Source organism: Vespa crabro, chromosome 5, assembly GCF_910589235.1.
Source record: "Vespa crabro chromosome 5, iyVesCrab1.2, whole genome shotgun sequence".
NCBI classification, from domain to species: domain Eukaryota; kingdom Metazoa; phylum Arthropoda; class Insecta; order Hymenoptera; family Vespidae; genus Vespa; species Vespa crabro.
Genome location: NC_060959.1, coordinates 7,377,541 through 7,403,216, shown reverse-complemented (window position 1 = coordinate 7,403,216; position 25,676 = coordinate 7,377,541). Strand labels below are relative to the sequence as shown.

At 30.9% G+C, this 25,676-nt stretch overlaps 6 protein-coding genes and 1 long non-coding RNA gene across 10 annotated transcripts in view; 3 read left to right on the top strand and 4 right to left on the bottom strand.

Annotated features, from left to right (window-relative positions):
- LOC124424014 (RNA-binding protein 24-B-like) overlaps nt 1–5,238 on the bottom strand; it is a 34,797-nt gene extending 29,559 nt beyond the window's left edge. The window contains exon 1 of one of the 2 annotated variants that reach the window (XM_046962453.1): nt 4,968–5,238. The gene's annotated coding sequence lies outside the window, so the exon portion shown is untranslated. The remainder of the gene's footprint in view (nt 1–4,967) is intronic. The other variant, XM_046962454.1, reaches the window with a different exon arrangement.
- LOC124424017 lies at nt 3,601–6,940 on the top strand. Its single transcript, XR_006942217.1, has 3 exons — nt 3,601–3,863; nt 5,865–6,052; nt 6,815–6,940. It is a non-coding gene; the product is annotated as an uncharacterized LOC124424017 (long non-coding RNA).
- On the bottom strand, nt 5,646–7,574 carry LOC124424012. Its single transcript, XM_046962449.1, has 3 exons — nt 7,439–7,574; nt 6,675–7,348; nt 5,646–6,443 (listed from the first exon to the last, which is right to left on the bottom strand). Exons 1-3 carry the CDS (start codon nt 7,485–7,487, stop codon nt 5,850–5,852), a joined length of 1,317 nt encoding a protein of 438 aa, XP_046818405.1. The 5' UTR covers nt 7,488–7,574; the 3' UTR covers nt 5,646–5,849.
- Nucleotides 7,575–7,888: 314 nt separating this feature from the next.
- On the top strand, nt 7,889–11,508 carry LOC124424016 (gem-associated protein 7-like). Its single transcript, XM_046962456.1, has 3 exons — nt 7,889–8,131; nt 8,518–8,722; nt 11,372–11,508. Exons 1-2 carry the CDS (start codon nt 7,999–8,001, stop codon nt 8,703–8,705), a joined length of 321 nt encoding a protein of 106 aa, XP_046818412.1. The 5' UTR covers nt 7,889–7,998; the 3' UTR covers nt 8,706–8,722; nt 11,372–11,508.
- LOC124424013 (mediator of RNA polymerase II transcription subunit 30) lies at nt 8,763–11,344 on the bottom strand. Of its 2 annotated transcripts, none has more exons than XM_046962451.1 (5): nt 10,248–11,344; nt 9,842–9,979; nt 9,337–9,744; nt 9,006–9,262; nt 8,763–8,934 (listed from the first exon to the last, which is right to left on the bottom strand). In XM_046962451.1, the coding sequence occupies exons 2-5, from the start codon at nt 9,954–9,956 to the stop codon at nt 8,836–8,838; spliced, it is 879 nt and encodes a 292-aa protein (XP_046818407.1). In that variant the 5' UTR covers nt 9,957–9,979; nt 10,248–11,344; the 3' UTR covers nt 8,763–8,835. The 2 variants fall into 2 exon arrangements, with proteins under 2 accessions (XP_046818407.1, XP_046818406.1); XM_046962450.1 differs by having other exon boundaries at nt 9,839–9,979; nt 10,248–11,343.
- Nucleotides 11,507–12,309, top strand: LOC124424015. Its single transcript, XM_046962455.1, has one exon. It carries the CDS (start codon nt 11,507–11,509, stop codon nt 12,197–12,199), a length of 693 nt encoding a protein of 230 aa, XP_046818411.1. The 3' UTR covers nt 12,200–12,309.
- A 241-nt stretch (nt 12,310–12,550) lies between these two features.
- Nucleotides 12,551–17,132, bottom strand: LOC124424011. 2 transcript variants are annotated; one of them, XM_046962446.1, is made up of 5 exons: nt 17,013–17,132; nt 15,994–16,127; nt 15,312–15,605; nt 13,678–14,245; nt 12,551–13,401 (listed from the first exon to the last, which is right to left on the bottom strand). In XM_046962446.1, exons 1-5 carry the CDS (start codon nt 17,089–17,091, stop codon nt 12,971–12,973), a joined length of 1,506 nt encoding a protein of 501 aa, XP_046818402.1. In that variant the 5' UTR covers nt 17,092–17,132; the 3' UTR covers nt 12,551–12,970. The 2 variants fall into 2 exon arrangements, with proteins under 2 accessions (XP_046818402.1, XP_046818403.1); XM_046962447.1 differs by having other exon boundaries at nt 15,312–15,602.
- Nucleotides 17,133–25,676: the final 8,544 nt, after the last annotated feature.

Genomic DNA, 25,676 nt, shown 5'->3' with positions numbered 1-25,676 from the left:
TCTCTCCATCTTTCCTTCTCTTTCTCTTATGATATAGTTGCATCGTCTTCGTCGTAGTCGTAGTCATCGTCGTCGTCGTCGTCGTCGTCGTCGTCGTCGTCGTCGAGAAAGGAGACCCCATAGGTTTGTGGCACGCGCTGCCAGCTGCCCCACAGCTGTCTCTCCTCCGTCGTCCCCCAAACCCTACAAACTCCATGGTTCTTAGCCGGGCGTGCTTTGCGTCTACGCATATCCACACAGAAAACGGACCGTTTCGTTTCTCCGTTTGCCGTGCACATGTCGCGTGAACGCGCGCGCGCACGCTTGCACGAGCACGCACGGCTCCGTCTATGTCAGTGCACGCGCGTACTGCACGCGCGTGATGCACGCACCGACGCTTAAACTTCTGTCCGCAGGGCTGTCTCTTAATTACTTTATCTTTTCTTTTCTATTTTGACGTTTTCGAATTTGCTGAAAAATTCGTGCAAAATGTCACGCAAACATCATTAAAATTCAAGTCAACGTAGCTAACAATTTTTTTTTTATAAAAGCGAGAAAACAATCTTTTATTTTTATCTTATCGATCCTACTACTGTCTGTGAGCAAAAGAGAGAGAGAGAGAGAGAGAGTGATAGAGAGAGAGAGAGAGAGAGATAGAGAGAGTGACCTTAATTTGAGAATTGATAAAATGAAATATATAATAGTAGATATATATTTGGAAACAGATAAATAAATAAGAAAATGTAATTAAAATGATATCGTGCACTGTACTTATCAGGTTTATCATTATTAACGAAAACTTCTTATGTACTACATTGAAAAAGTATTTGATAGCTCTTGTAAACTCTTCTCGTTCAGATGGTGTACGATGCTAATGTCGTCCCTGGCGATGCATACTCGATCGGCAGGCTCACCCTTTGCTCACTGCTAAACGCGGAACGACAAAGAAGACGGCCACCGGCGAGAATGGGGTAAAGGAAAGGGGTAGGGAGGAGGAGGGAAGAAGATTCGCGGGAAGATCCGTTGCGAAAAGTGATTCTAAAATCGCGCTCGTAGTCGGTTGCTAACGTTTAAACTAACATTTCTATACATATGTATGTACATATATTACATATGTATATATATTCTTTCTAGTTGTTGTATATAACTAATGTATATATATACATATATATATATGTATATATCTGATTATATAAGATACGCGAATGATTAATTATAAAAACGGATTGGACAGGATTGAACCAATATTAAAATTGTTTGCAAATTATTGCGCAATGGACAATGATATAACACCTATATAACATAATCATTTATTTGTTTGTTCAATTATTCATTATAAATAATTAACAATTATATAAACAATTTATTCACTGATGTCGTTGAATAAGTAGAAATTAATAAAATATATTTATCACAAAAATATTATCCCAATTATTACTATTATTATTACATTGTCCTACGTCTATATATATATATATATATATATATATACACGTCTTTCTACATTCATTGATAAAACCATTTTAACAAAAGGATTTCAAGATAAACCTTGTACCAGTTAACCGTTGCACTAGATTTTAACCGGCCGGAAATTCATACACTTGCATATTCAATCAATTTGAATAAAAATTGAAACGTTTCCTGCTATTGAAATCTAAGTGATGTACAAACTTACAAAATAAGCATATGTTTATACATATATATATATATATATATATATATATATATATATATGTAGCAATAATGCATACATATAATGTTATTGGAATACCGTAAGGGCTTTATATTTGCGGTTTCCTGTCCGGCTCGTCCAACGTGTACTCGCAGGAAATAGTCCTGAAGTGTCCTAGAGGATACAAGGCTATTAGGTTTCGCTTTGAAAAATGGTGGAACATGAGGGAGAAAGAGAGAAGAAGCTACATGATAAAAAGAAAGAGAAGAAAATGGAAAAGACGCAGAGACATCAGAAGAAGAAGACGAGGTGGTGTAAGAGTTCGTAAAAAAAAAAAAGAAAAAAAAAAAGAAAACCAAAAAAATGGAAAAAGAAGAAAGGAAGAAAAAAGAGAGAAAGAGAGAGAGGGAGAGAGAGAGAGAGAGAGAGAGAGAGAGAAGCACAGTATATGAGCCAAGAACCGGAAAGCCCAGGGCGTTCAACCCTGACACTCGACGTATATTTAGATTTAAAGAGACCAGATCTAATTCGATATATCTTAGGTATCCTCGAGGCGAGCCGACAAAGTACCGCTGATTTTCCTCGATCGATAGACGATCATTGGAATTCTTTACGAAGACTGCGAGTATATCGTGGATAGGCAAATTCACGCCTTTGGCGTGCCCGTTGATAAGTAAGAGAGAAAAGAAAGAGAGATATAGGGATGAATAGACATACGTTGAAAGCTTGAAAGATAATAATGCGGTTAAATATTCGTCTTTCGAATGAAATACGTGATTTTATGTTCTCTGTAAAAAATGATTCCTTATTTTTAATTAATTATTTATACGATAATATACGATGGGAACAAATTTGTCGATGGGACGTTGAAAATATATCAATCGTATATTTGTACGTTTTGGTTTCTGATTATTTTTCTTTCTTCTTTATTTTTTTGATCTGTCAAAATGACAGATTAATTAGCAAATATAAAATGTGCGATCGGCAATGGAAAAAGAAAAGAAAAAAAGAAAAAGAAAAAAAAATTATCGTCGCGAATTATAATAAAAATAATAGTTATATCAATTATTAATGGAAAAATATAATACAGAGTTACGGAAATACAATTCGTCGTCTTTCTAGGACAATGATTTATGATAACTCGTTCAAAAAGGAACGTCGTTCGTTAAGCCCGTCGGCGCGAAATCAGCTGATAGTATCAGCTGCACCAAAAAGTGCTTACCACTTCCGTAAAGGAAGTTGATCGTTTCCTATGGTACGCGTTGTTGCATAATCGTGCACGCGATTCCGCGTTCACCGGAGCTGTTCGATCCATGCTGTGTGTTTTATATGTATATCTATATGTTAAGACTTTTAGCACGTGGCAAACTTTATCTTTGTCGCATTGTTATCGAAAAAACGTGAATTATCATAATCTTTTACAGAATAAAATCGGCTACTCTTAATGAGTATTTATTAATATAAACAAGAGATATCTTTCTTATTTGTTAAATAGATATCAATATCAAATTTTATCATGTTTACATTAATATATGTTTATTAAAATGCGATGCTTATGAATTAATATTACAAGCGTAATAACGTGTAATGATGATGATGATGATGACTATGGTTATGTAATAATGACGGAAAAAAAAAGAAATATTGTGTTTTGAGATAAGCAAAAATTCAATTGCATACAATTAAAAATAATTCTCTCCTCGGAATATTAATTTATATATATATATATATATATATATATATATATATATATATATATATATATAAAATTTGATTAATTTTTATCGTAGAAATTGATATAGTGAGAAAATAATGGAATAGAAAAATTCTGAAAATGTTCGAAACGATATTAAATGAAAAAAGTTTGAAAAGAAAAATAATAAAAAAATTGATCGAGGATCGTGAGTGAAAATTCGCAATGTACTCGTGTGCCTTTGCAGATACAATACCAGAACGGTGGCGGCAGCGGCCTTCTCGAAATAGACGAGAAGCCCGGCCCTCCAAACTCGTCCGAAAATAAAACAGGTTTCTTCGTTGGGAGCTGCCGCGAGTCGTCCAATTGGTCGGCATGGACTGACGGAAGAGCGAGTCGTGTATTAAATCCGAGACAAGGCGGAGACTGTGCGGAGACGAGCCGTGATTTATTTCCGATTATTCTTCTCTCATATATACGGTGTTAAAAAGAAGGCCTTACGATCAAACTAAAGAAACGGTTAAGAAATAGAAATAGAAATAGTAATAGAAATAGAAATAGAAATAGAAATAGAGAGAGGAAAAAAAAAAGAAGACAAAACGGAGCAGTTCGAAGTGTACTCGCATCGTTTCATTTTGATAATGCAATTGATTAGCATCCTTGTGTTCATTTGATAAAGTAAACAATAGATTGCCTATGTTTTTACTACGAGTGATACTGAGTGAATTGCATTATCAAAAAAAAAAAAAAAAAAGAAAATAAAAGAAAGAAAAGAAAAGAAAAGAAAAAAAGTAAAAAATATCGTTTCTAATCTACTTGTTCTTTAAAATCATTCAATTCTCTTTAACATATCGTATGTACATATGTATATGTAGTAAAACATATTATATCTATATAACCGCTACTCGATTCCGTGACAAATTATTTGTGTTACAGTTTCAAGGATTTTCTGCGTCCATATGATCACGCACGAATGTCCAAACAATTGTGCAAATAAAGTCCCGTGAAATGTCACTTAAGAGCGGCTGTAAAAACGCGATTCTCTTATCTCTTTCTCTATCGGGGTTATAAGTATCTATCGTCAAAATGTAATCATGTCGAATAGTTATAAATATACGTACACGTTCGTACATATTTTCGTTCGAATGATAAAAATGATGATAATGATACAGTTAATACGAATTCACGAGAAGAGAGATAATTTAATAAATTTAAAGTCACGATTAGTATGTTGATTCTTTTATAAAATTAATGCCTTCTCGAAATCTTCTAAATATTTTTCTTTAAATATATATATTAACGTAATTACGTAGATTTACTTATAAAGTTAATGTCTTCTCGATATCGTTTAAACGTTCTTCTTTAAATACATTAACGCTGATCGTCAATGTCACACGCACATATATATATATATATATATATATATGTATATATATATATATACATATATATTTACATATATATATATATATATATATATATATATATATATATTTCTTGTAATAGTTCCATCTTATTATGATATAGATCGATATAAAAAAATTTTATCAAATTTTTCACTTAGGCAACATTCATAATTATTTACTCGATAAAAAATTCAGATTAAAAGATGTTGATACATACATACGTGTCAATATAATAACGAAATTCTTTAAACACAACTGGATGACGTCTTATAAAAGATTTCACACTGTTTTCTTTTCAAAACCTAATGATAGCAATGTAATATTATTCTGATTTAAGAGAAATATTGTTTGACGAATATACGACCGATCGAGAACTGTTCACTTTGTTGACAGACGAAATTCTTACAGAGAATTGTTCTCGTAGTTATGACTGTATGGAGGTCGCTGATACCAAACACGTTTTGAACTCTACAATGTTTTCAGAATATGTCCTTAACGATCAATTCTAAAAGAAAATAATACCAACAATATAATCTGTATAAATTTACGTTTCTCTTGAAACATTTTTTATTCGAAACATTCTTATCGACGTAAAATGTTAAACGTAATTATTCTAAATAACATAACGATATTGATAATTGAAATAATATTAAAATAATAGAAACGTTAATGTCGAGATATGAAGAATAATATTTGACACCATTTTTTCTATTTTCTTTTGTTTGTCTATAAATATTCAAAGAAAAAATAGATACATATAAGTATGTATATATATATATATATTTTTTTTTTCACATTATCCCAAGAAGACAGGCGCATATGAAAAATAATAAAAATTTATATATATATATATATATATATATATATATATATATTAAGCTATTACTTAAAACTAATAAGTAGATCTAAAAATAAAAATCTATATATTTACTTAAATATAGGGAAAATGAAAAATGTGTTCTACAAATCTATTCTGCATAACCATGTTTTTTAAAAACTAAAACTGAACATTCATTCGGCGGTATAATATTCTCAATGATAAGATGAACATTCTGCTAGATCTGTGTATGTATGTATATATATACATATATAGATGAAATTAATTATATTTTAGAGATTTAAACTGATTGACATATGGCGGAGAATTATTATCAGATGGGTATACATATCGATCGAAATCGTTACTCGAATAATCTGATAGATGTTCGGAGAAAAATGGCCCAGAAGGATATGAATTTGGAAAGGAATTCGAATAAAAATTGTATCTTTCATCGGGATAAAAATTGGCAGGTCTTTCGTAAGGTAAATGATAATTGATTGGATTATGTTCTTGATAAACGGGTGGTAGCATATCAGAAGTGAGATCAATATTATCTATGTTTTGTGGATTACCATCGTAATAACCCAAAAATGGCGAAAATGTTGTATTACTTTTCATCGTTGAATTTGTTATGGTTACGTTGATAGTGGTAGATTGAGATGTAGAATCAGATATTGTAGTAATATCACTGTTTGGCCTGGAAGTCGTTGAATTGTTGACTTTAGTTTTTCTTCTGTTTGTGGTCGCTCTCGAATTATCGGCATCTTCTTGAAGATCTTCGAAATCGTACACCGTAGTATCCTCGTTTGATACATTATGTGCTTTTTCCTCGGATTTCTTTTGTGTTTCACACGTAACAATTTTGTTCGTCATCTGTAAAAATGAAAAAGTAACGGAATCAAAATTGCCGATAGAAAAGAAATACGGAAAGATCGTAAACTGCGATCTCAATGAACAATCGTAAAAGATCTATCGTAGATTATCCGAACGGTAAGATAATTATCTACGTATAAAAGTGTAAAGACGGATAAATAGAAAGACATTGAAATGTATGTCATGTGATTCATCATTCTGGTTTCAATATGATATTTGTTAAATTCTTACCTCTCCTTCTGTTCTTCTATTGACACTGCTACTAATAAGAGATTCCGCACTTCCGACGCGATTTTCGAGACGACTTGAAGATTTTGATTTATCTGTTTTCTTTTTTTCCACTATATATTCCTCCTCCTCGCTATCATCAGAATCAGATGGTCGCTTGTCGCCGAGCACAGCAATTATTTGATCCGGACGATCGGCCCCATTTTGTTGAGACGATCCACTAATAAGAGATTGTAATTTCAAAGGATCAAGAAAAGGATAGAATCCCAAAGGAGTATGGTATAGATAAGGATGAGGTACAAAAGGATAAGGATCGTAATAAGCGGCTAAATAAGGCCCTTGTTTCGAAGGAACAAAATTCATGGCTATTGAGGCTTGAGGAAGCTTTGCATAGGCTTTCACAGTTGATGAAGCAGCACCAGCAAGTCCACCAAAACCAAGTCCGGCTAGAAAAGCTAAACTTCCTAAGAATTTCGACTTCCGCTTGTTAAACATTTCCATAGTATTTATTTTATCGTTTTCATGCTTTTCCGTATTTTTGATATTCATTGATTCCAATCGTTTCGATATCAGACTTGACCATGATATTTCCTTTGCCAACGAATTACTGTCATTATTCTTTAAAATCATCGTACTTTCGGGTTTGAGCGCCTTCGTGACGTCATCGCAATTCACTCCTACAAAAATTCGCCAATAAAATATTAATTTAATTTAAACGTTTTACGAATTATTATAAAATATTTTTGTTTGTTTGTTCTATTTCTTACCTCTACCGCAAAGAATGACGATTGAAAATAGAACGATTAAGGAGCTCATCCTCGCTTTGCTGTGATCGATTCAAAAGTGAAGAGAAACTCGAGTGGTTCACTAGACCAACTTTAAAATCTGCGGGTTACCCTCATGTTCGAGAAAGTATGTTTCCTAGATATCGGAATAAATAAGATAATTGCGTGACTCTAAAAGCTTTCCTATTATAAAATGTGGGCTATAGACGGTCACTTCCTAATAACATAATTATTTTGATATTAATTAAAAACTCTCCAAATTTATATTTATCGATATAAAACAAATGTATGATTATATGTCATCGAAAATACAAATTATATTATGTATTTATAATCTTATAAAAAAAGCTCAAACTTGTATCGAATAAAATTATTAATAAAAGATCTCGTAGTGCTTATGCTATCATATTGTAGATTTAAATTTAGCGCGCACAGATGAAAGATGCGCGCGCAAAATGTAATAGCCGAACGATTCCCTCACTTTTTCCTCCGCCATAAGTGAAGATCTGGTGTTGAATCGTCAAAATATTTTGTTACAAAAAATGATTGAAAAGGAAGAACAGAATGATGAAAGTAATGAAAAAAATATAGAATTAGACTTTTCGACATCAGAGAAACAAGAAGCGCGTGCATTCTTACGAGAACGTTTTCTACGTGTGATAACTGGTATTGTCGGTAAGTTTTCTCTGTTTTTCATCAGTTTATATATATTTTCATTTAATTATAATAACAACAATAACGTTAAAATCGATTGTATTTTTCGAATAAATATTCTATTTTTACAATAATTCGAGACAATAAATAATATCGTAACCTATTTCTATTCGAAGTAATACTTGAATATGGCGCCAATAAAGAGACTCCATTTTTGTTTAACTTATATAATGCGCGATAGGAGAGAATTCAAATAATTTTTTTAAGAAATTTTAATGATTTTATATGTCTATAAGTGAAATATAATACCTAGGATTATATATATAGACTAGTATCTATGTAATTTGTTTGAACACATTGTTCTGAAAATTCTTCTGTTATGTTGTCATATTTTCTTTATCTTACAGGTAAAAAGACAAAATTTAGTTTATATGAAAATTCACACGTTGCTGGTGAATTTCGTGGTTCCGACATTGATTGCCTGGAATTATTTGTGAGAAATTTGGAGACACCACTTGGAATAATCCCAGAAGCTATTCTCAGAGTGAACGACATAATCTCCATGAATGTTGATGACATTACAAGCAATCAATAATAAAATTATTCTAAGAGGTAGGTAAATCACACATTTCTGTTCGCATTCTTATATTAATTATGATATAAGTATTTTTTTATCATATAATAGTAATCTATTGTAACTTAAATAAGTATATACATTTCGTGATCTAAGATCTACGCATATTTAGCATAGTATTTATTTCTGAAATGATACGTCTTAAATGATCAATGATTTCCTTAAGGTGCCTATTTTTTAACACAACTTGCTGGAAATTATAATATAATTTATTATAATCTAGTTCAATATATATTAAAATTTTATGAATAGTTTACTAACCTCTGTGATCTCTTTACTTTCTTCATATGCTAATCTATATGCTTCTGATGTTTTTTTCTCATCAGATTTCATATCCCATTCTTCTTTCAATGGTATCAGACTTTCAATGTGTGTATATTCCATTCCTTGAAGTTGGCAATTTTCATTGCATTTTTCATAGATTAATCTTAAACGTTTGAATAATAATTTTAACATTCGTAACTGTTCTTGCACTTTAGTCTTTTTATCATTGGCTACGCTAGCTCCTTGTGGTGTGCCTCGAGGATCAAATATAGTTTAATATAAAAAAGCTCATATCATCAATTTGTATTGAATTTAAATAAAAACTTACCATTTGGTGGTTGCAGTACTTTCAGCGTTTGGAAAACATCTAAAGTACGACTTACAATATCTTGTACAGTCTCTTGTCCAAATCTACACAAGCTGGCAGTATTAAAATCTTTGTTCTGCTGCTGTTGAGGAGGAGGTTGTGTAGGTGGGACAGGTGTTTGTGGCGTAGTAGCTTGATTACTAGTCTGATTACTTTGTTGTACAAGAGCTGCTTGCTGTTGTTGCTGTAATTGCAATTGTTGTTGTTGCATCTGTTGCATTTGTTGTTGCATGGCAACTGATTGTTGTTGTTGTTGTTGCTGGGCCAAAACTTGTTGAGCATTTGGCATTCCCATAGCATTAGAACCTACTCCTCCAACTCCAACTCCAACGCCAACACCTACTCCAAATTGTTGTGGACTCACTATACCTAAGATGATTATATTGCCATATTTAATACTATTCTATAATTTTTGTATATTTCTACCTTTTATTAATTTGCAATCTCATTGTAAAATATTTACCACCTTGTTGAGGTCCCATCAAACCAGAAACCATTTGTCCTCCTCCAAATTGTGTTCGCATTGCAGATTGTTGCACATTTGGAAATCCAGATGGGAAGGGATGCTGTTGCCCAGCCATTTTTCTTTATTTCACAACTATCCCTAATTTATTAAAAGTTTGTATAACAACAGAAACAGATTATAGTATAACCTGTTTTAGGTTATGTTAGATTAAACTTCACACATTCATTAATCGTAATCGATTCACTTTTATACAAGTAAAGAATTATTTTTGATTACAATACATTTAGAATGAAGAAATTTTAAAAGGAAAATATCAATAAAAAAATATATTGTAGGTTAGTCAAATCATTGATAATAAAAGAATCGCTTGTTTTATGCAAATCTATACGTTACAAGGTATTATTACCTTGTAGATAATGAAATATTATCAAAAGTCGACGTAATCACTGTCACTTAATATCGAAAAAAAGTAATTCATTCTTCGATCGTTACATGTGCGATGTTTCACAGAACGTGATACTCGCGCCGAGCTAAGAATTGTTGACATCACAACGCGCATGCGCATGTTCCACGTAAATGTCAACGACTCGATCGCTGTGAATCAGTAAAGTTTTGTAGAAACTATCGCGTTAACGTATGTAAGAAAATTAAAGTTCTTCGAATCACAGAATTTGTTTTACGACCTTTTTATTTTTCTTTCAGAAAATCTAACACATTTACGCGTCTTCATTTTCTCTTAAGATTTTCATTGTAAGCCGGTTCATTCATCGAATAAATATTTTTCATTCATAAATTTTTTTTTTTTTTTTTTTTAATGCACGCACCATACACAGAGATAACAAACAAGTAGTTAAAGAAAAAAATAAATTTTATTAATTCATCGAAAGTTCGTGGTATTCGTTTAATGCATTCGTCGTTATTTTAATTTCGTATTAATTGACACACTCGTTTATTATACATTTACTCGTTTTTTTATACATTTGTAAAAAAAAAAAAAAAAAAAAAAAAAGAAGAGGAACACACTCGTACGTTGTTGAAATTAAATTCTTCTCTATGTTACTATAGACAATTGTAATTTTACAAAAAACAACATACGGAGTAATATGTTACAAATATTAAAAAAAAAAAAAAAAGAAAACAAAACCAACAAAATGTCCTGTAACGATCAATTGATAATTAAAATTAGAATTATTTTATTTTATATTAAATATTTTTCGACATTTCAAATAAAATAATCTATGAGTTGTAATCAATGGTTGCATTGGGTATCGATTAAACCACACATTGGTTCAAAGTCGAGTAAAATCTTGTTTGATATCGTTGAAAAAGTCAAGAAGACGAACAGATAGAGATAGACTAAACGGAATTGAGGAATGTCTAAACAGGAGATAAGGTCCTTGAACATAAAGGGCATTTATAAAGCAGAACATCTTCTAATCTCTACCCGTAACATACTCTAACACCTTGCACGAGCTCGTAGATACCACCACTCATATCTTTTCTTTTTTTCTTTTTTCTCGGTTTCAGTAGATTCTCTTCCAGCAAGGCATTACGACGACGTTCTCAATCTTCTCCAGTTTCTGGAAGACATTGAAAAAACTGATATATTGATATATTTTGTGAAATTAATATAGAATTCTATTCAATTAATTGTGCTACAACATTATGTATCGCTTTATTTTATTCGTCACGTTGACGTGCCTCGTCTTTAATATCAGTAGCAAATTAATCGAAAAAAAAGATCAAAGGATGGAATTAACGACCAAAGAAGAGGAAGATACAAATAAATCATTGGAAGTTATCTCACGTTCTTCGATCAATGACGATTCACCGAGTAATCACTCGTCGAAGAATTTCAGTATGAACACGCAAACTGATTTGTGTTCAAGTGTAAAGGATAAACGTCATTGTCTTGTATCACTTTTGTCAAGAATAGCAAAAATTCAAGTCGACGATGATCGTGATTTGAGAAATTGGAAAAAATCATCCATAAAGAAGAATCAAAAGTATCAATCGAATTTTGAGACAAAAAAGGAACATGAATCTGGATTATACACTGGTCAGACATCAGGAAATTGTCGTTGCAACATTGTTCAAGATATTTACGTGCCGGAAGTTGGAAAAAAATTACCGGCTTATGCTTGTCGACTTCACGACAAGATTTTCGTTCTTACCAGTGAAAGATTTTTTGACGATCGTAGATCTTACTTTGATATAAAAGTGGACGAGGAAACGTCACAGCATTTGATTACAGCTGCTTCGAAGCCATCCTCGAAAACCGTTCACACCAAAAAGCTTCCGGTCACGCTTGTTTTAAAAAATGGTGAGGATAATTATAGGATACGAAAAAAGCCATAATATGGAGATAACAAAAAGTGAATACTTTTTTAAGGTAATAAGATATATATCTTCGTGTCTATTGTATCAATAAAATCTCGTATTAAAATGTGCGTGTGTGTGTCTATGCATGTTGTGTTTTTTATTATCTCGTGTCTTTTTCGATAAGACAATTCATTCATTTATAGATTTACTTTTGCATTTATATATACTTATCGAGTTTAAAGAATAAATAAAAGCTTTGAATCATACGTGTGAATAATTGTCAAGAGAATTGTTAATGTCATTAAAATATTTCAATCTTCTTTGTGTTAAAGTTAATGAAAATATTTTTATTATTACGGATAACAGGCAATTTAAAAGAAATTGAAGTTGAAGTCTTTAAAAGTTTTATTATAAATCAAGTTTCAAAATTCCCTCTATTCATCCGCTCAAACCAACGTTATCGACAGGGGAGAGAGAGAAAGAGAGATCGAAGATCAATCATCTTTCAAAAATTTACAATATTCTCTTTGTGCTTTTTTATAAGCTTGAATAAAAGTCGAAACGACAACGTTAATCGAGCGAAATACATATATCATAAAGGATCAACATTACGTAGTTATTATCGTCTCCTTCTTAATTAAGAAAAAGAAGATCCAATTTTCCTTCTACGTAAATGTCATCCTACATTTTAAAATCGTAAAACGAGAGAATCCCTAATAAATGATCGTCAAGATATCAAATATGATCGATAAAGGAATTCTCAGTCAATGAGACGAAAGTATTATAATAATCTCATTTCCTTTGAGATTACGTCGATACATCGTCGTTACGTTCAGTGAGATCTATTTTCTTATCATCCTGAACGATTTCTCGCATGAGTATTGAACTAGAAACACCTTCTTGATCTTCTTTCTTCGAATATTCTTCTGGTGGTGCAATCGGTGAAAGTTTGAAAACGTTAGTTGGAACTTTCAATGGAGATTCCAACTTTATCGGTGCTTCTTTATTTTCTTTTTCATTAGTCGCTTCTACTTGATCGTCTACGAGATGAGAAAGATCTTTGTAAAGATGAACTACTGGCTGTTGAATCGGTAAATGAACAAGCGACGTATCGATAGTTTTCTCTTCGACTTTGTCCTTCATTGATTTCTCTTCTGACTCATATGCCTCTGGTGGAGCGATTGGCGAAAGTTTAAAAACGTTCGTTGGATTCCCTTCTTCCGTTGTTACTTTTATTACTAGTAGAGAGAGAGAGAGAGAGAGAGAGAGAGAGAGAGAGAGAGAGAGAGAGAGAAACAATTTATATTAATCAAATGATGTAATATTTTAAATATCGCGTATAGCTTCAATTAAATTATTTCATTAATAGAATTGTTGAATTTAAATAGATTTAATGAATAAATTCGAATTTTAATTTAAATTATTATTATAATATATACATAAATTATATTATATAAAATTTTCTAGTGCTTATAAATTATTAATATTGAATAATTATACTTTGAAATAAGTACCTGTATCCTTTACGGTATCCGATAATGTTTCCTCTTCCTTTTTCGATTTCTCTTCCTTATTATCGGAGGAATCGATTATTTTTTGATTATTAGAGAGATGAGATAAATCTTTATAAAGAAAAGATGTCGGCTGTTCCGTAGATGATGTTGTTCCTGTTATACTTTCAATTTTGCTTTCTGTTTTCTCGTCAGACTTTTGGCTCGCGTAAGCTTCCGGTGGTGCGATCGGCGAAAGTTTCTCCACGTTCGACAAAATATTCGAAGGACGTTGCTCCTTAACCGGTTCCTCCTCCTTCTTGTTTTTATCGTCGACCGCGTTTTTCTCGTCCGTAAGATGCGAGAGATCCTTGTATTGGCGAACGTTCGGTTGCTCGGTCAGTGCTTCTAGTCCTATCACAGACACGAAGTCCTGCGGAGTATCACGATTGTGCCCGATCTCAGCAGGTAGCTCAGGATAATTTGGATTAGGATCATACAAATCGTTTGGTTTCATTTCCTCTTTATCGATCTCCTGCGTTAATTTCTCTGGATCTTCTTCTTTTTTCTCTGTCGATAAGATCGGGCTGAACTATTAAACAAAACAAAAAAAAAAAAAAGAAAGAAAAAAAAGAAAAGAAAAAAAAAAAGAAAAAAGAGAGATACAACTTTTTCAAATCGTTGAAAGAAAAAAGATAAAGAACGCGAGATTATTTGTTATGATGATTTAGGCGTGATTATTCGTCAAATATGTCAATTAGATTTTTGGATTTTTTTTTTTTAAATATGTTACATCATCGACATCTCTCGAACGCGCATTTATGTTCAATTATATGTTAGACGATATCGTACGTAATTGGACCGATTCATTATTGATCAGGATGATTTACGACTATGATTTGTTGATTCACCGTTAAATCAACGAATAAAATCTTTCAAGCTGTTTTATTCTTTTCTGATATTACGCGAATAAGAGAAATTATCGAGATACAAAAATACGTGACATTGACTATGCTTTTTTTATCTTTTCAATCAACAAGTGTACGAACAGATAAGAATCTATTGATATTTATGGGTATACGTACGATATACGCATAACGTAAATCAATCGTAGATTCGACGTATAGAAATAATTAATATTCATTTCACGGAGAAACGTCGTAGTATTTATTCGTCATCTGTCTAAGTGAAAACATCGCGTATGATAATCTTTATTTGTAATTGTAAGAATTACATTATAAGTATAATGACTCATCCAACGAATCCCTTAATGCATTCAACGTCAAGATCATTTTGAATATTAAAGATCAAATTGAACTACATTAGAGCCATTGATATATACAAGTGTAAATGAAAAGGACACACTATAAGAATTTTCTAAGAGAATAAGAATTTGTTTTAAGAATGTTTGTATGCATTGAATATGTGACAAACCAATTTGTCACGTTTTGATTTTTGAAATTTTCGAAAGAAACTGAATTAAATTTTCAAATCTTTCTCATATTATTAGGTCGTTATAAAACGTAATTTTTTTTTTTTTTTTTTTTTTTTTTTTTTTTTTTTTTTTTAATTATTTCAATACGACGACGAAATTGTTAAAGATTCTATTCAAAAGTTTTTGTGGATATTAATAACTATCAAGTATTATATGAAATTACTTTGACCAGAGACTCCCTTAAATTGAAATCAGCTTTCAATGGATCCTCCTGCGTCTTTTTTAACTTTTCATGTAATTCGTAAAGGGAAACGAGTTTTGGTACTTGCACAAGACCAGGACTCTTTCCGACGTGTGTTTCTTCCTCGTCGCGCCTTTCATTCCCGGCTATTGAATTTCCGGATTCTCTAGCGTGGGCAGGATAATATATTTTTCTCGAATCGTCCACCACCAAGTTGGTTCTGCTCTCTTTAGTTGGCTCAAGCTGGCCATAGTTGCGATCCAATCGAATACTCTGCTTCAAATTAAATAATCTGAACTATATTTCAATCTATTTCATGCGAACTTAAAGTAAAAAAAATATTTAATTATCGTGGACCATTTATGAATTAATGATTAAATGAAATATTTATAAGATCTTTTTTTTTTCAACTGAATTATCAATAGAATGAGAATTATTATTGTTAAGAGTAAGACAATACTTATGAATAATAAATTACTTAATTGTGTTATCTTGAGAAAAGAAAAGAAAAGAAAAAAAAAAAATAGAGATTTATCAAAAATATCAAATAGTTTAAGAAAATAATTAGATTCGGGCCTACTTTTTTTTATCGAATTTTCTTGTTAAACGATTTTAGTTGTCGCTTTATAGTTCTTGTTCCATAATATTCCAGCAAAGTCGATACCTTGGATAAGCTCGAATGTTCGTGGAATGCTTCAGCCAGGGCAGGATTTATTTCCTCCAATGGTTGATCTCCATTTCTTATGTATACAGGTATGTAACCGGGCATGCTTGGTAATATTTGATAAGGATAGGAATCTACGAAGATAGAGAATGTATAATTGAAAATTATCTACCTATGTAAATATCGAATCATTAATTTTATCAATAGAAAGAGTATGAATGAAAGATTAATTAAAATCATAATTATATAATTACTACAATAACATTTGTTACAATGAATTTGAAGCGTAACTACGTATTAAAGATTTTATTAAATTTCTTGAATAACACCTTGCAAATGAAAACACGATAATTGGCATAACTTGAATAACGCATACGATAAGTCTACGTATTTCTTTTTTTTTTTTTCTTTTATTTACAAAACGATTATGCACGTGTAGATATAGAAACGTTGACGGAGAAAAAAAAAATAATGAACATCTACGCAGTTTAAAGATTTTTCGAAACTCAAATTATTTTATCTATCACTTTGCCAATCTTTCTATAAACGATATAAATGTAAATTTATGTAAATCTTATAATTTCACAATTTGTCTCCTATAGAAACATAGAGAAATTCTTAATCGAATTATATTTCATAAAAATTATTTAACAATATTGACTTTTATTAAATGAATATAGAAATTGCGTGTTTGTATAAAAAGAAACGATGATTTATCGAATGAAGTTAAATAAAATACAAACAAAATTGATTAAAATCGAATAATACTCCATGTAGAACGAAGAACCAACACATGATTCTTCTTAAAACTAGATAGATATTTCATTTGTATTATTTTATTTTATTTTATTTTATTTATTTATTTTTCTTTTTTTTCTTTTTCTTTTCCTTTTTCTTTATTCTCGTCAGTAAGCAAGAACAAATAATTTATTCGCGAAAATCACAAAAGAAGGTTGCTCGAGCACGATTCTCACTTCACGTCACTGATTCTCACAAGGGATTTATATCCTTTTACTCACGAGCATGATCAACGAGAGGCACGAGTAGTACGAGAAAGTAGATGGCCCTGGTACCACGCAGCATCCCGGCAGTCTGCATCTTTGAACGGTACTGGGCCCCCAGAGTACGGGGCTCTCTCCTTTATATCTATGGACCCCCTACCCCTTCGATCATCTCTCTCTCTTCCTCTTTTTTCTCTGTCTCTGTCTCTCTGCCTCTCTCTCTCTCTCTCTCTTTGGTTGAGAAGACCCCCCTCGAGTTTAACTCCATTCCATTAATATCAGAGTAAAAAGTCACAGTGTCTTTTTCGACAATGAATTCGATCGATCGTGAAGCAAATCGTGAATAATTACCGATTTCGATATATTTTTAATATTGATAACAAATAGTATCGATATAAAATAATAAATGTATATATATATATATATGTATATAGTACATATATATATATATATATATATATATATATATATATATATATATATGTATATATATAGTTATCAATTATAACATTGTTGATTAAATTTTTTTGAACATTAAGTTTGAATATTAAGTTTGATCATATTGATGATAGATCTCAAATTGTTATTATCTTTAATTGAAAAGAATTTAATTAATTAATAAGTGAATGATATATAATTATTATTTTGTGTGTTTAGAAGTAATCTTTTTTATGTTACAAATTACAAATTAAAAAGAAAAAAGATATGATCACGAAATTGTTGAAATTTTTATTATATCATTATTGATATTGTTTTCATACACAGTGTCGAAATAATGAATAATTCCTTTGATTTTTCTTTTCTTGTTTTTTTTCTTTCTTTTTTTTTTTACCGGAAGAAAACCGGTGTTAAAGCAATGACCTATTAGAAGGAAGCAATGAACTATGTAATTAAAGATAGTTAATGAATGGTAGTACGATATCGAGTAAGACGAGTAATGCTTTAAACCAATAAAAAAGAATCAAAAATAATATATAAAAGGATAAAGGGACCTATAAAGACAGAATAAATTGATCGGCTTAATCAGATGAAGATAAAAGAAAATTTCTTCGGTGTCGCGAGAATGATTTTCGTTAATTGCATTACAACTGGACATAGTACTTCCATTTGTCGTTCGATGATAACATCGTGAATCTTAATATCGTGTCCCTCCTAACAGTTACAATGTATAATATTATCGTAAACTGGTTTCTTACCTATAACGAAGAATTTTTCATAAAAATTGTTAAAAATGAGCACTTTGTTAACGAACAAAACGTAAAAATAAAATTGTCTCGATATAAATTAAAAGATGAAACGATATTAATAATGAAATGTTATTTTTTTTTTCGAAAATTACTATTCTGTATTATGTATACTTGATATCAAAGTAGATTTGGCTAATTATTTCTATTAATTTCTTATCAAATACCAATAATGTATTTATAATATTTAGATTATAAAATTATGCTCGATTAATTCTCAAAGTCCATATAGAATAAAATGGAAAATTTCTATGGTGTGTATTTACTTGGAATACATTCGTAAGATACGTCGCATTTCAAATTTCGTTATCGCGATCGCGTTAGCTTCTGTATGATAAATTAAAATTATGACTAATAAAGCTTGAGATTTTAACGAATGGACGACAGGGAGCTGATTCATTCGTTGTGCTTGCAAAGACCGAGGATATAAGTAAAGAGAAAGAGAAAGAGAAAGAGAAAGAGAAAGAGAAAGAGAAAGAGATAGAGAGAGAAAGAGAGAGAGAGATCTTCATTATAATCTCTGACGCACAGTTTCACAGTTTTATTGAATTACATTAATGACGATAAATCTGCATTCCATTCTGCCCATTTTACGTATTTTACAGTATATATGCATAAAACGAAGGTTTCGCACGAAGTATCGTGCGACCATAACTTAACTATATCTATTTTGTACGATTCAATGATTTTGATCGGTTGAAAAAAAAAAGCGATAGAATTAACGGTGATCTGAACGTTTGATGATCTGGACATTTTGGTACGTTTAAAGAGAATTACAAAGGATTACGACATATCAAAAAAAGAAAAAAAAAAAAACCAAAAAGGAAAACAAAGTTTTACAATTTTATGAATTTTTTTACAATTTTATTTTGTCATACCATTTAAAACCTTGTAAAATTAACATATTGTCAAGGATTGATTTTTGATTAAACTTTTTCCAAGGAATCGATGATACTAACGCTTACGAAATCATTTTGTTCTTACGTGGTTTTTCCTTTTTCTTTTTTCTTTTTTCTTTTTTTTTTTTATATGACGATAAAAAAATCAAATAAATAATCGTCACATGAGGGAAAAAAAATTATCTAAGACGGTGAAAAAAATGATTATAAATGGAAAATCACGTGTCATCATGTGTTTCCTAATGTCAAAGACACATTGCCGTGTGATGGATATTTGTAATAAATATATTTGTTAGAAAAAAAAAAAAACAAAATTGCAAAAAAAGAAGATGTAATCTTCGATAAAAAAAGAATAAATAGCCTTTAAAAGGGATTTATCGTCCTTCAATCTCAAGATCGCCATTCAGAAGCTTGAATTCCTCGTGTAATTTTCGCTTGAAAGGATTTCCGGCGAAATCGAAAGATTCCAATAGTTCGAAGAGGAATAAAAAGAAGAAGAGGAGGAGGAGGAGGAGGAGGAGGAACATGTAAGTACGTGCCTTATCCTTTCGAGAAACCCGGAGTAAACGTTCAACAACCAGCAGCACTATTGCTCGACAGTACGATTTATCGATTTCTCATTGTTCGTCGATCAATTTGGAGACCTTCGATCTTGAGAATTTTTATAGTATTTCCTATCCTCGAATACCATATATAAGAACGTAGATAGGTATATCGGATTCGCTTGACCGATCAAGAAGAGGAGAGAATCCAAGGTTAAAATTTCTCTTGCGAGAAGATGATAGAATATTTTTCTTTTTTTATTTCTTTTTTTCTTGTTTTATTCTTTTCTTTTTTTTTATCTATTTCTAGAACGTACCGCATATAGATATCACAGAGCTAATTATTATTAAAAGTTATTACGTACTTCAATGATCTAAATTAAATTATGATTCATTTGAAAAATTTTAGCGACAATTATAGAAGGAGATATTTCTTTTAACAATTTAATACTATGAGCTTTTATTTACAATTCTCAATGAATTATTTTTCACGTTAAAAATAAATATAATCAAATAAAAATGATCAATAATAATCAATACTAATCAATGTAATACTTAATACAAATATTTTCGATAAGTTTCAAGGAAAACTTAAATTTTTATAAGTTATCTGTCCTTAATTATATACGATTAAATCCGATAATCTTATTTTTAAAAAACGATTTAACATACTAATTAGACAGAAGGATGATTCCAACAGTATTTTATTATCTTCAACTTGTTTGCTCGGGGCAATTATATATCCTGGGTGAAAGGTCAGAAGAGGCGTGCGACCTAGAAGCATTCGCGTGCTCGTCCGAGGTGAGCGTCTTCTCTCTTTCTCTCTCTCTATTTTTCTATATCACTATCTATCTATCTCTTTTACACGGAGACAGGTGTTAACTAGTAGCTGTTTGAACTCGCGGATTCTGCGCGCGTCACGCAATATCGTCATCGCGCGAGATTTAAAATTACGTCACTTTCCATTTTGCGCTGTTGCATCTTCCATCTCCCTTTTCTCTCTCTCTCTCTCTCTCTCTCTCTCTCTCTCTCTCTCTCTCTCGATCTCCCTCTGTTCCTGGATTCATACGTTTATGCATACATATTATAAATCATTATAACATCATACATTTCATTATATTTTTAGTTTTTGCTACAAAGGATCTCTCTCTCTCTCTTTTACTATATATATATATATATATATAGTAAAAGAGAGAAAAAAAAATATATATATATAATTGATGATATGATCATTAAAAGTTAAAAAAATTTCGTCATCGTAGATGTTTCTATTTCTGTCAAATAAAAGAAAAAAAAAAAAAAGAGAAAAAATCATAATTTAATTTTAATCCTGATCATTAATTTTAAACTTCTTTATAATCATAATTCATATATATATATATATATATATATATATATATATATATATATATATATATATTTCGATTTACCTTAAAAAAATATTCTAATTATTCACATATTCATACCAGTATATTATCTCTGTCAATCTTTCTCTTTTTCTATGTTTCTATCTAACTCTTCCTGATCGATCATCGACGACGCCCCTTTTCCGCTCGATCGAGCCGTGTAAGGGCATTTGGAGAACACGCGAGCATGCGTAATCTCTGTCGTTGACACGGTTAACGTGTTCTGGTTTAGTGGGTCGTTCTTATATGTATGTATATATGTATATATGTATATATGTATATATACCTGCATGTATGTATGTACTATGTATATCTTCGATCTAAGCTTCCGTGAAAAATCGACGCACGTCGTTTTTCATTTTTCTTTACCGTTATATCTCACTTTCCATTCTTCTTGCAATTAGAATTGACCGAGTTTTTTTTTTTTCTTTTTTTCCTTTATTCTCTTAAAGATAACACGATTTCTTAACTTTTACAACTTTCCATTTTGCTATGTAATTCATTGTTTCCCATGTTCAAAATACAAATGAAAATAATTGATACAGTTCTCTTTAAATTATTCTTATTAATGATTAAATAACTCTAGACGTCGTGAATTATTCTTTAGATATCTTGTTTTCTCTTATCTTGTTTGATTTTATTTTTCTTTAATTAATGTTATTATGAATTAATTAATAGATAACTATTTCAATATTGAATAAAATTAGATGTTAATTCTCCCTTCTCACCACTTCATTGATAATAATTTAATATTTTCACATTTTTGTATATATCTCATAATTTTATCTACTCATACAAATGCTTCGTATCACTCGTTGCATAGCTTTATCTTTGATCTTCTATCGCATATTTATGTGCTTTTACGAATGGATTAGAAAAATGTGATATCATTCGAGATTTATATTATTTTTGACAAATTTCGCTTAATCGATGGTATTTAGAAACACCTTATTTTATATATTCTGATATATTCTATATTAAAATTTTTTCATTTTTTTTTTTGCTATTAAATCTATCATAGATAATAATAATTAATTTTGCCATCTTATCATTTCTGATTTTGTTGAATGAACGTTCATTAAATTTGTCATTTATAAAAGAAGAATTTTCAATGGAAATGATTGTTGATTCTAAATGCTGTTCGATGCACGGAATGAACGTGAGACGTGTCACGACTAGATCATTCACAATTGGCAGGCAGGATGGTCCTATTGCGATTCTAGGCCGCGTCAAATTGCCCAGTAAGGTCGTCGTTCGCTCGATTCTCGCAAGAGAAAAGCTCTGGAGAATCGAAAGAAAATTTTTTACAAACACAGACATATATATATATATATATGTATATATGTACATATTTACCTTCTCTAAGATACTCGATTTAAAAGCAATCGTCCGCGTACTGGTGCTTTTTTTCATTAACCAACGAAGTTGAAGTTGCTTCGCCAAGCAACCGGTTCTTTACTTTACTAGCTTTACGAGTGGATCCTTAAAACTCTGAAGGGATTAAATTAAACTCCTGTCGTGTCTTTAATCAGACAACGATCTTGAAATCAAGCGATATCGAATTGCTAAAAAAGAAAAGTTTTGGATTTTTAATAGATATCATCGATGATTCCCAACGTGAACATATTTCATCGAGTAAACCATTTTCTATCTAATCTCTCTTTCTCTCTTTCTCCCTCCTTTTCTGTTTTAGTTGCAGTGCCAGAACTATTAATACTAACGGTGCGTCGATCGAATTCCGAACGAGTTCTAACTATGCCGACGATCCACGTTAGATAGGTAGATTTAATGCTAGAGGATCGAGCCAGCTTGCTTATCGTATACCGTACGATGACTGATCGTCGACTAACGAGTATCTCTTGATGATATATAAAAAAAGAATAAAAAAATAAAAAAAATAAATAAATAAATAAATAAAAAGACATAAAAATATCTAAATGCATCGGTTTCTAATGAAATAAATTTACGATGTTAGTAATAAGACGTTATACACTTGACTGGTTACAATGATACATGTGATACGTATGATTAATATTACAGCATACGTACATATATTACAGCACATGTACAAGTATTTCTTTAAATATTTATTTTTAAAGATGACTAATATTTAATGGCGATTTAAACTTAATTGAACTTTATTTATAAATAATATAAATAGGATATTAATAAATATAGATAGAATGTGAAATCCTTTTTTTTTTTTTTTTTTTACGTATAATTTCATCTCTTTAAATAAATCGAATAAATAAATTCGCGAATAATTATAAAATTATACCTAACAATAAATATTTTATATAACAGATAGTATGAATTAACGTAAAAGATTGAATATACTATCGAACTGAACTGATTATTTTTTTGTTGTTGTCTCCCAAATCGATCGTTCAAACGTCCCTCTTACATTCGAAATAGATAATAGTATTTTTTACAATCGACACTCGTGTCCGATCGAATTGATCAATCCGATCGATCAATCGATTGCTAGGCCCCACGCCAGGATTTCCATTAACCTCGAGGCCAACTTCGAAAAAGTACTTCATGGAATAACGGACAAGTGGCGATAATTTCGTGTCTTTTCTGAACGAATTAAATATGTTTGTGTGCATATGTGTGTGTGTATGTTTTATTTTATATACAAGTATATTAATTTACGAATTTAAACAAGTAATATATACACATACATATTGAATATCATAAATATTTAAACGTATGAAAAAAAAAAAAATAAGCAAGAGAAAAAAGAAATCGATAAAAAACCATCAATGAATTATAAAATAATTTATAATAATAAAATGACAAATTGGAAGATTCTAATAGAAATTAAAAATACTCATCCGAAGGATGATAGACAATATTATTTTATAATTGATAGATATATTTGATCGTTTAAATTAATTACATCCATTAATGTATAATATTTAAAATATATTTCATAAGGGTTTCATTAACGATTTATTTACTTTCGATGATAAGTATTAATAGAAGATCGAAAGCTGCGAAATTCCATGATACACAAGAGAGCTCTTTCGAGAGATGAGAGTCTCAGCAAATGCGATTACCTCACGTCGATCCGGAGAGTAAGTTTTTTTAACGTCGGCTCTCCTCGTTCTCCCAGTTTTTCCGCGACAGTTTGCTCTTCAAAGAGAATCCACTAGCGATGGCCGTTCGCCGGACGTTGACGGTCAATGACCGAAAAGCGTGCTCGTATAGCCGCTAAGAGAATTTCTTCTCGGGAAGAGGAAGAAGAAGATAAAGAAGATGAAGAAGACGAAGACGAAGACGAAGACGAAGAAGAAAATAAAGAAGAAATAGAAGATAAGGAGAAGGGATAGAAACTACCTGAGAGATCGAGATATCGATGGACGCCAACGGGTATTCGCCGACCTGCAAACCCACATTTTCTTCGCTTCTTCATGCAAACGTTAAACCGACGATTTATCCTGTCTTTCTGATCTTTCTTGAATAAATTCAAGGTCAATTAATGCATCAATTTTGCCTAAATGATCTTTAATACGATTCACTTCAACGTTTTTATTTTCGAAGAATTATTTCAATGTAATTAAGTATTTTGACATTTCGAGTCAAATGATTTAATTAATAAAGGATGTTCCGTTAAGCATTCAACAGTTTAACAGTAAGCTTCTTCTTTCAGAGATAAGTTGTGATATAATAATGAATTAATCAAGGTAGAGATTTACTTTCAGAATATTCATCGGTATGGTAAAAATAAATATACGTGTTCGTCTAGTCATATTTGATTAATGGCTAATTAAAATTAATTATTAATATCGATTAGATCTCTATGATATTATATTCCAATCATTTTTTCAAACTGCTTTGTACACTTTAAAAGGATTTTAAATTGTATCAATTTATAAAAATTTCTTATGAAATTTCGAAGGAATTTAAATAGGATGAAAATCGAAGGTTTCGAAATCGATCTAGGTAAAAACTCATCTCTCCTTTCTCTTGTCTTCAGTAAAACCCTGAAAAAACTCGACTATATAATCGAAGGCAAAGATATAATTTCAACTGTCCAATCATCATCGAGTCGAAGCAGGTAGAACGTTTAAAATAGCGGACAAAGTGGTTCTCGCCGTTTCGAATTGGCTTCGTTTCTGTCCAAGATCTTTCTTTTTTATTTTTCCATTTTTTTTCTCCTTCTTTTTTTCTTTTTTTTTTTTGTTCTTTTTTTTGCTCACTTCTATCTTCCCATATTCCCTTTTGTAAATTCTCTTCTTCCTTCTCTCTTTCTACTTCGATGCTCTGTATCCGGAAAAATAAAGTGTAAAGAGTCGAAAGTTTACCGTTACGTTCACCCAAGTCGCGCTATAATTATGGCACCGTCTATCTCTCAGTACTCTGAGTTAACACATAACAGCCACGGATTCGAAGCCGTTCATTGGAAGTTACATACTCGTTCACACTACTTTTATTTATAGTCTCGATACTGGACACTGCTTTTAAAGTCTCGATCTAGGACAGCTCTAAAAAGTAAAAAAAAAAAAAAAAAAAACAGACGACCTAGGATAAATATCTAGTTGCAATTAATAGTTTTAATAACATTTTGCGAACGTAGAAGAAAAGC

Excerpts from the sequence above, each read along its gene's own strand:
- LOC124424012 (XM_046962449.1), bottom strand. The coding sequence starts at position 7,487 with ATGAGCTCCTTAATCGTTCTATTTTCAATCGTCATTCTTTGCGGTAGA. Across the intron at positions 7,349-7,438 it reads CGTCATTCTTTGCGGTAGAG|GAGTGAATTGCGATGACGTC; the intron begins GTAAGAAATAGA and ends GAATTTTTGTAG. Across the intron at positions 6,444-6,674 it reads ATAGAAGAACAGAAGGAGAG|ATGACGAACAAAATTGTTAC; the intron begins GTAAGAATTTAA and ends TCATTTTTACAG.
- LOC124424016 (XM_046962456.1), top strand. The coding sequence starts at position 7,999 with ATGATTGAAAAGGAAGAACAGAATGATGAAAGTAATGAAAAAAATATA. Across the intron at positions 8,132-8,517 it reads TGTGATAACTGGTATTGTCG|GTAAAAAGACAAAATTTAGT; the intron begins GTAAGTTTTCTC and ends TTTATCTTACAG.
- LOC124424013 (XM_046962450.1), bottom strand. The coding sequence starts at position 9,956 with ATGGCTGGGCAACAGCATCCCTTCCCATCTGGATTTCCAAATGTGCAA. Across the intron at positions 9,263-9,336 it reads AGTACTGCAACCACCAAATG|GCACACCACAAGGAGCTAGC; the intron begins GTAAGTTTTTAT and ends TTGATCCTCGAG. Across the intron at positions 8,935-9,005 it reads AAAGTAAAGAGATCACAGAG|CAAGTTGTGTTAAAAAATAG; the intron begins GTTAGTAAACTA and ends TATAATTTCCAG.
- LOC124424015 (XM_046962455.1), top strand. The coding sequence starts at position 11,507 with ATGTATCGCTTTATTTTATTCGTCACGTTGACGTGCCTCGTCTTTAAT.
- LOC124424011 (XM_046962446.1), bottom strand. The coding sequence starts at position 17,091 with ATGCAGACTGCCGGGATGCTGCGTGGTACCAGGGCCATCTACTTTCTC. Across the intron at positions 16,128-17,012 it reads GCCTCTCGTTGATCATGCTC|ATTCCTATCCTTATCAAATA; the intron begins GTGAGTAAAAGG and ends CTATCTTCGTAG. Across the intron at positions 13,402-13,677 it reads GGATACCGTAAAGGATACAG|TAATAAAAGTAACAACGGAA; the intron begins GTACTTATTTCA and ends TCTCTCTACTAG.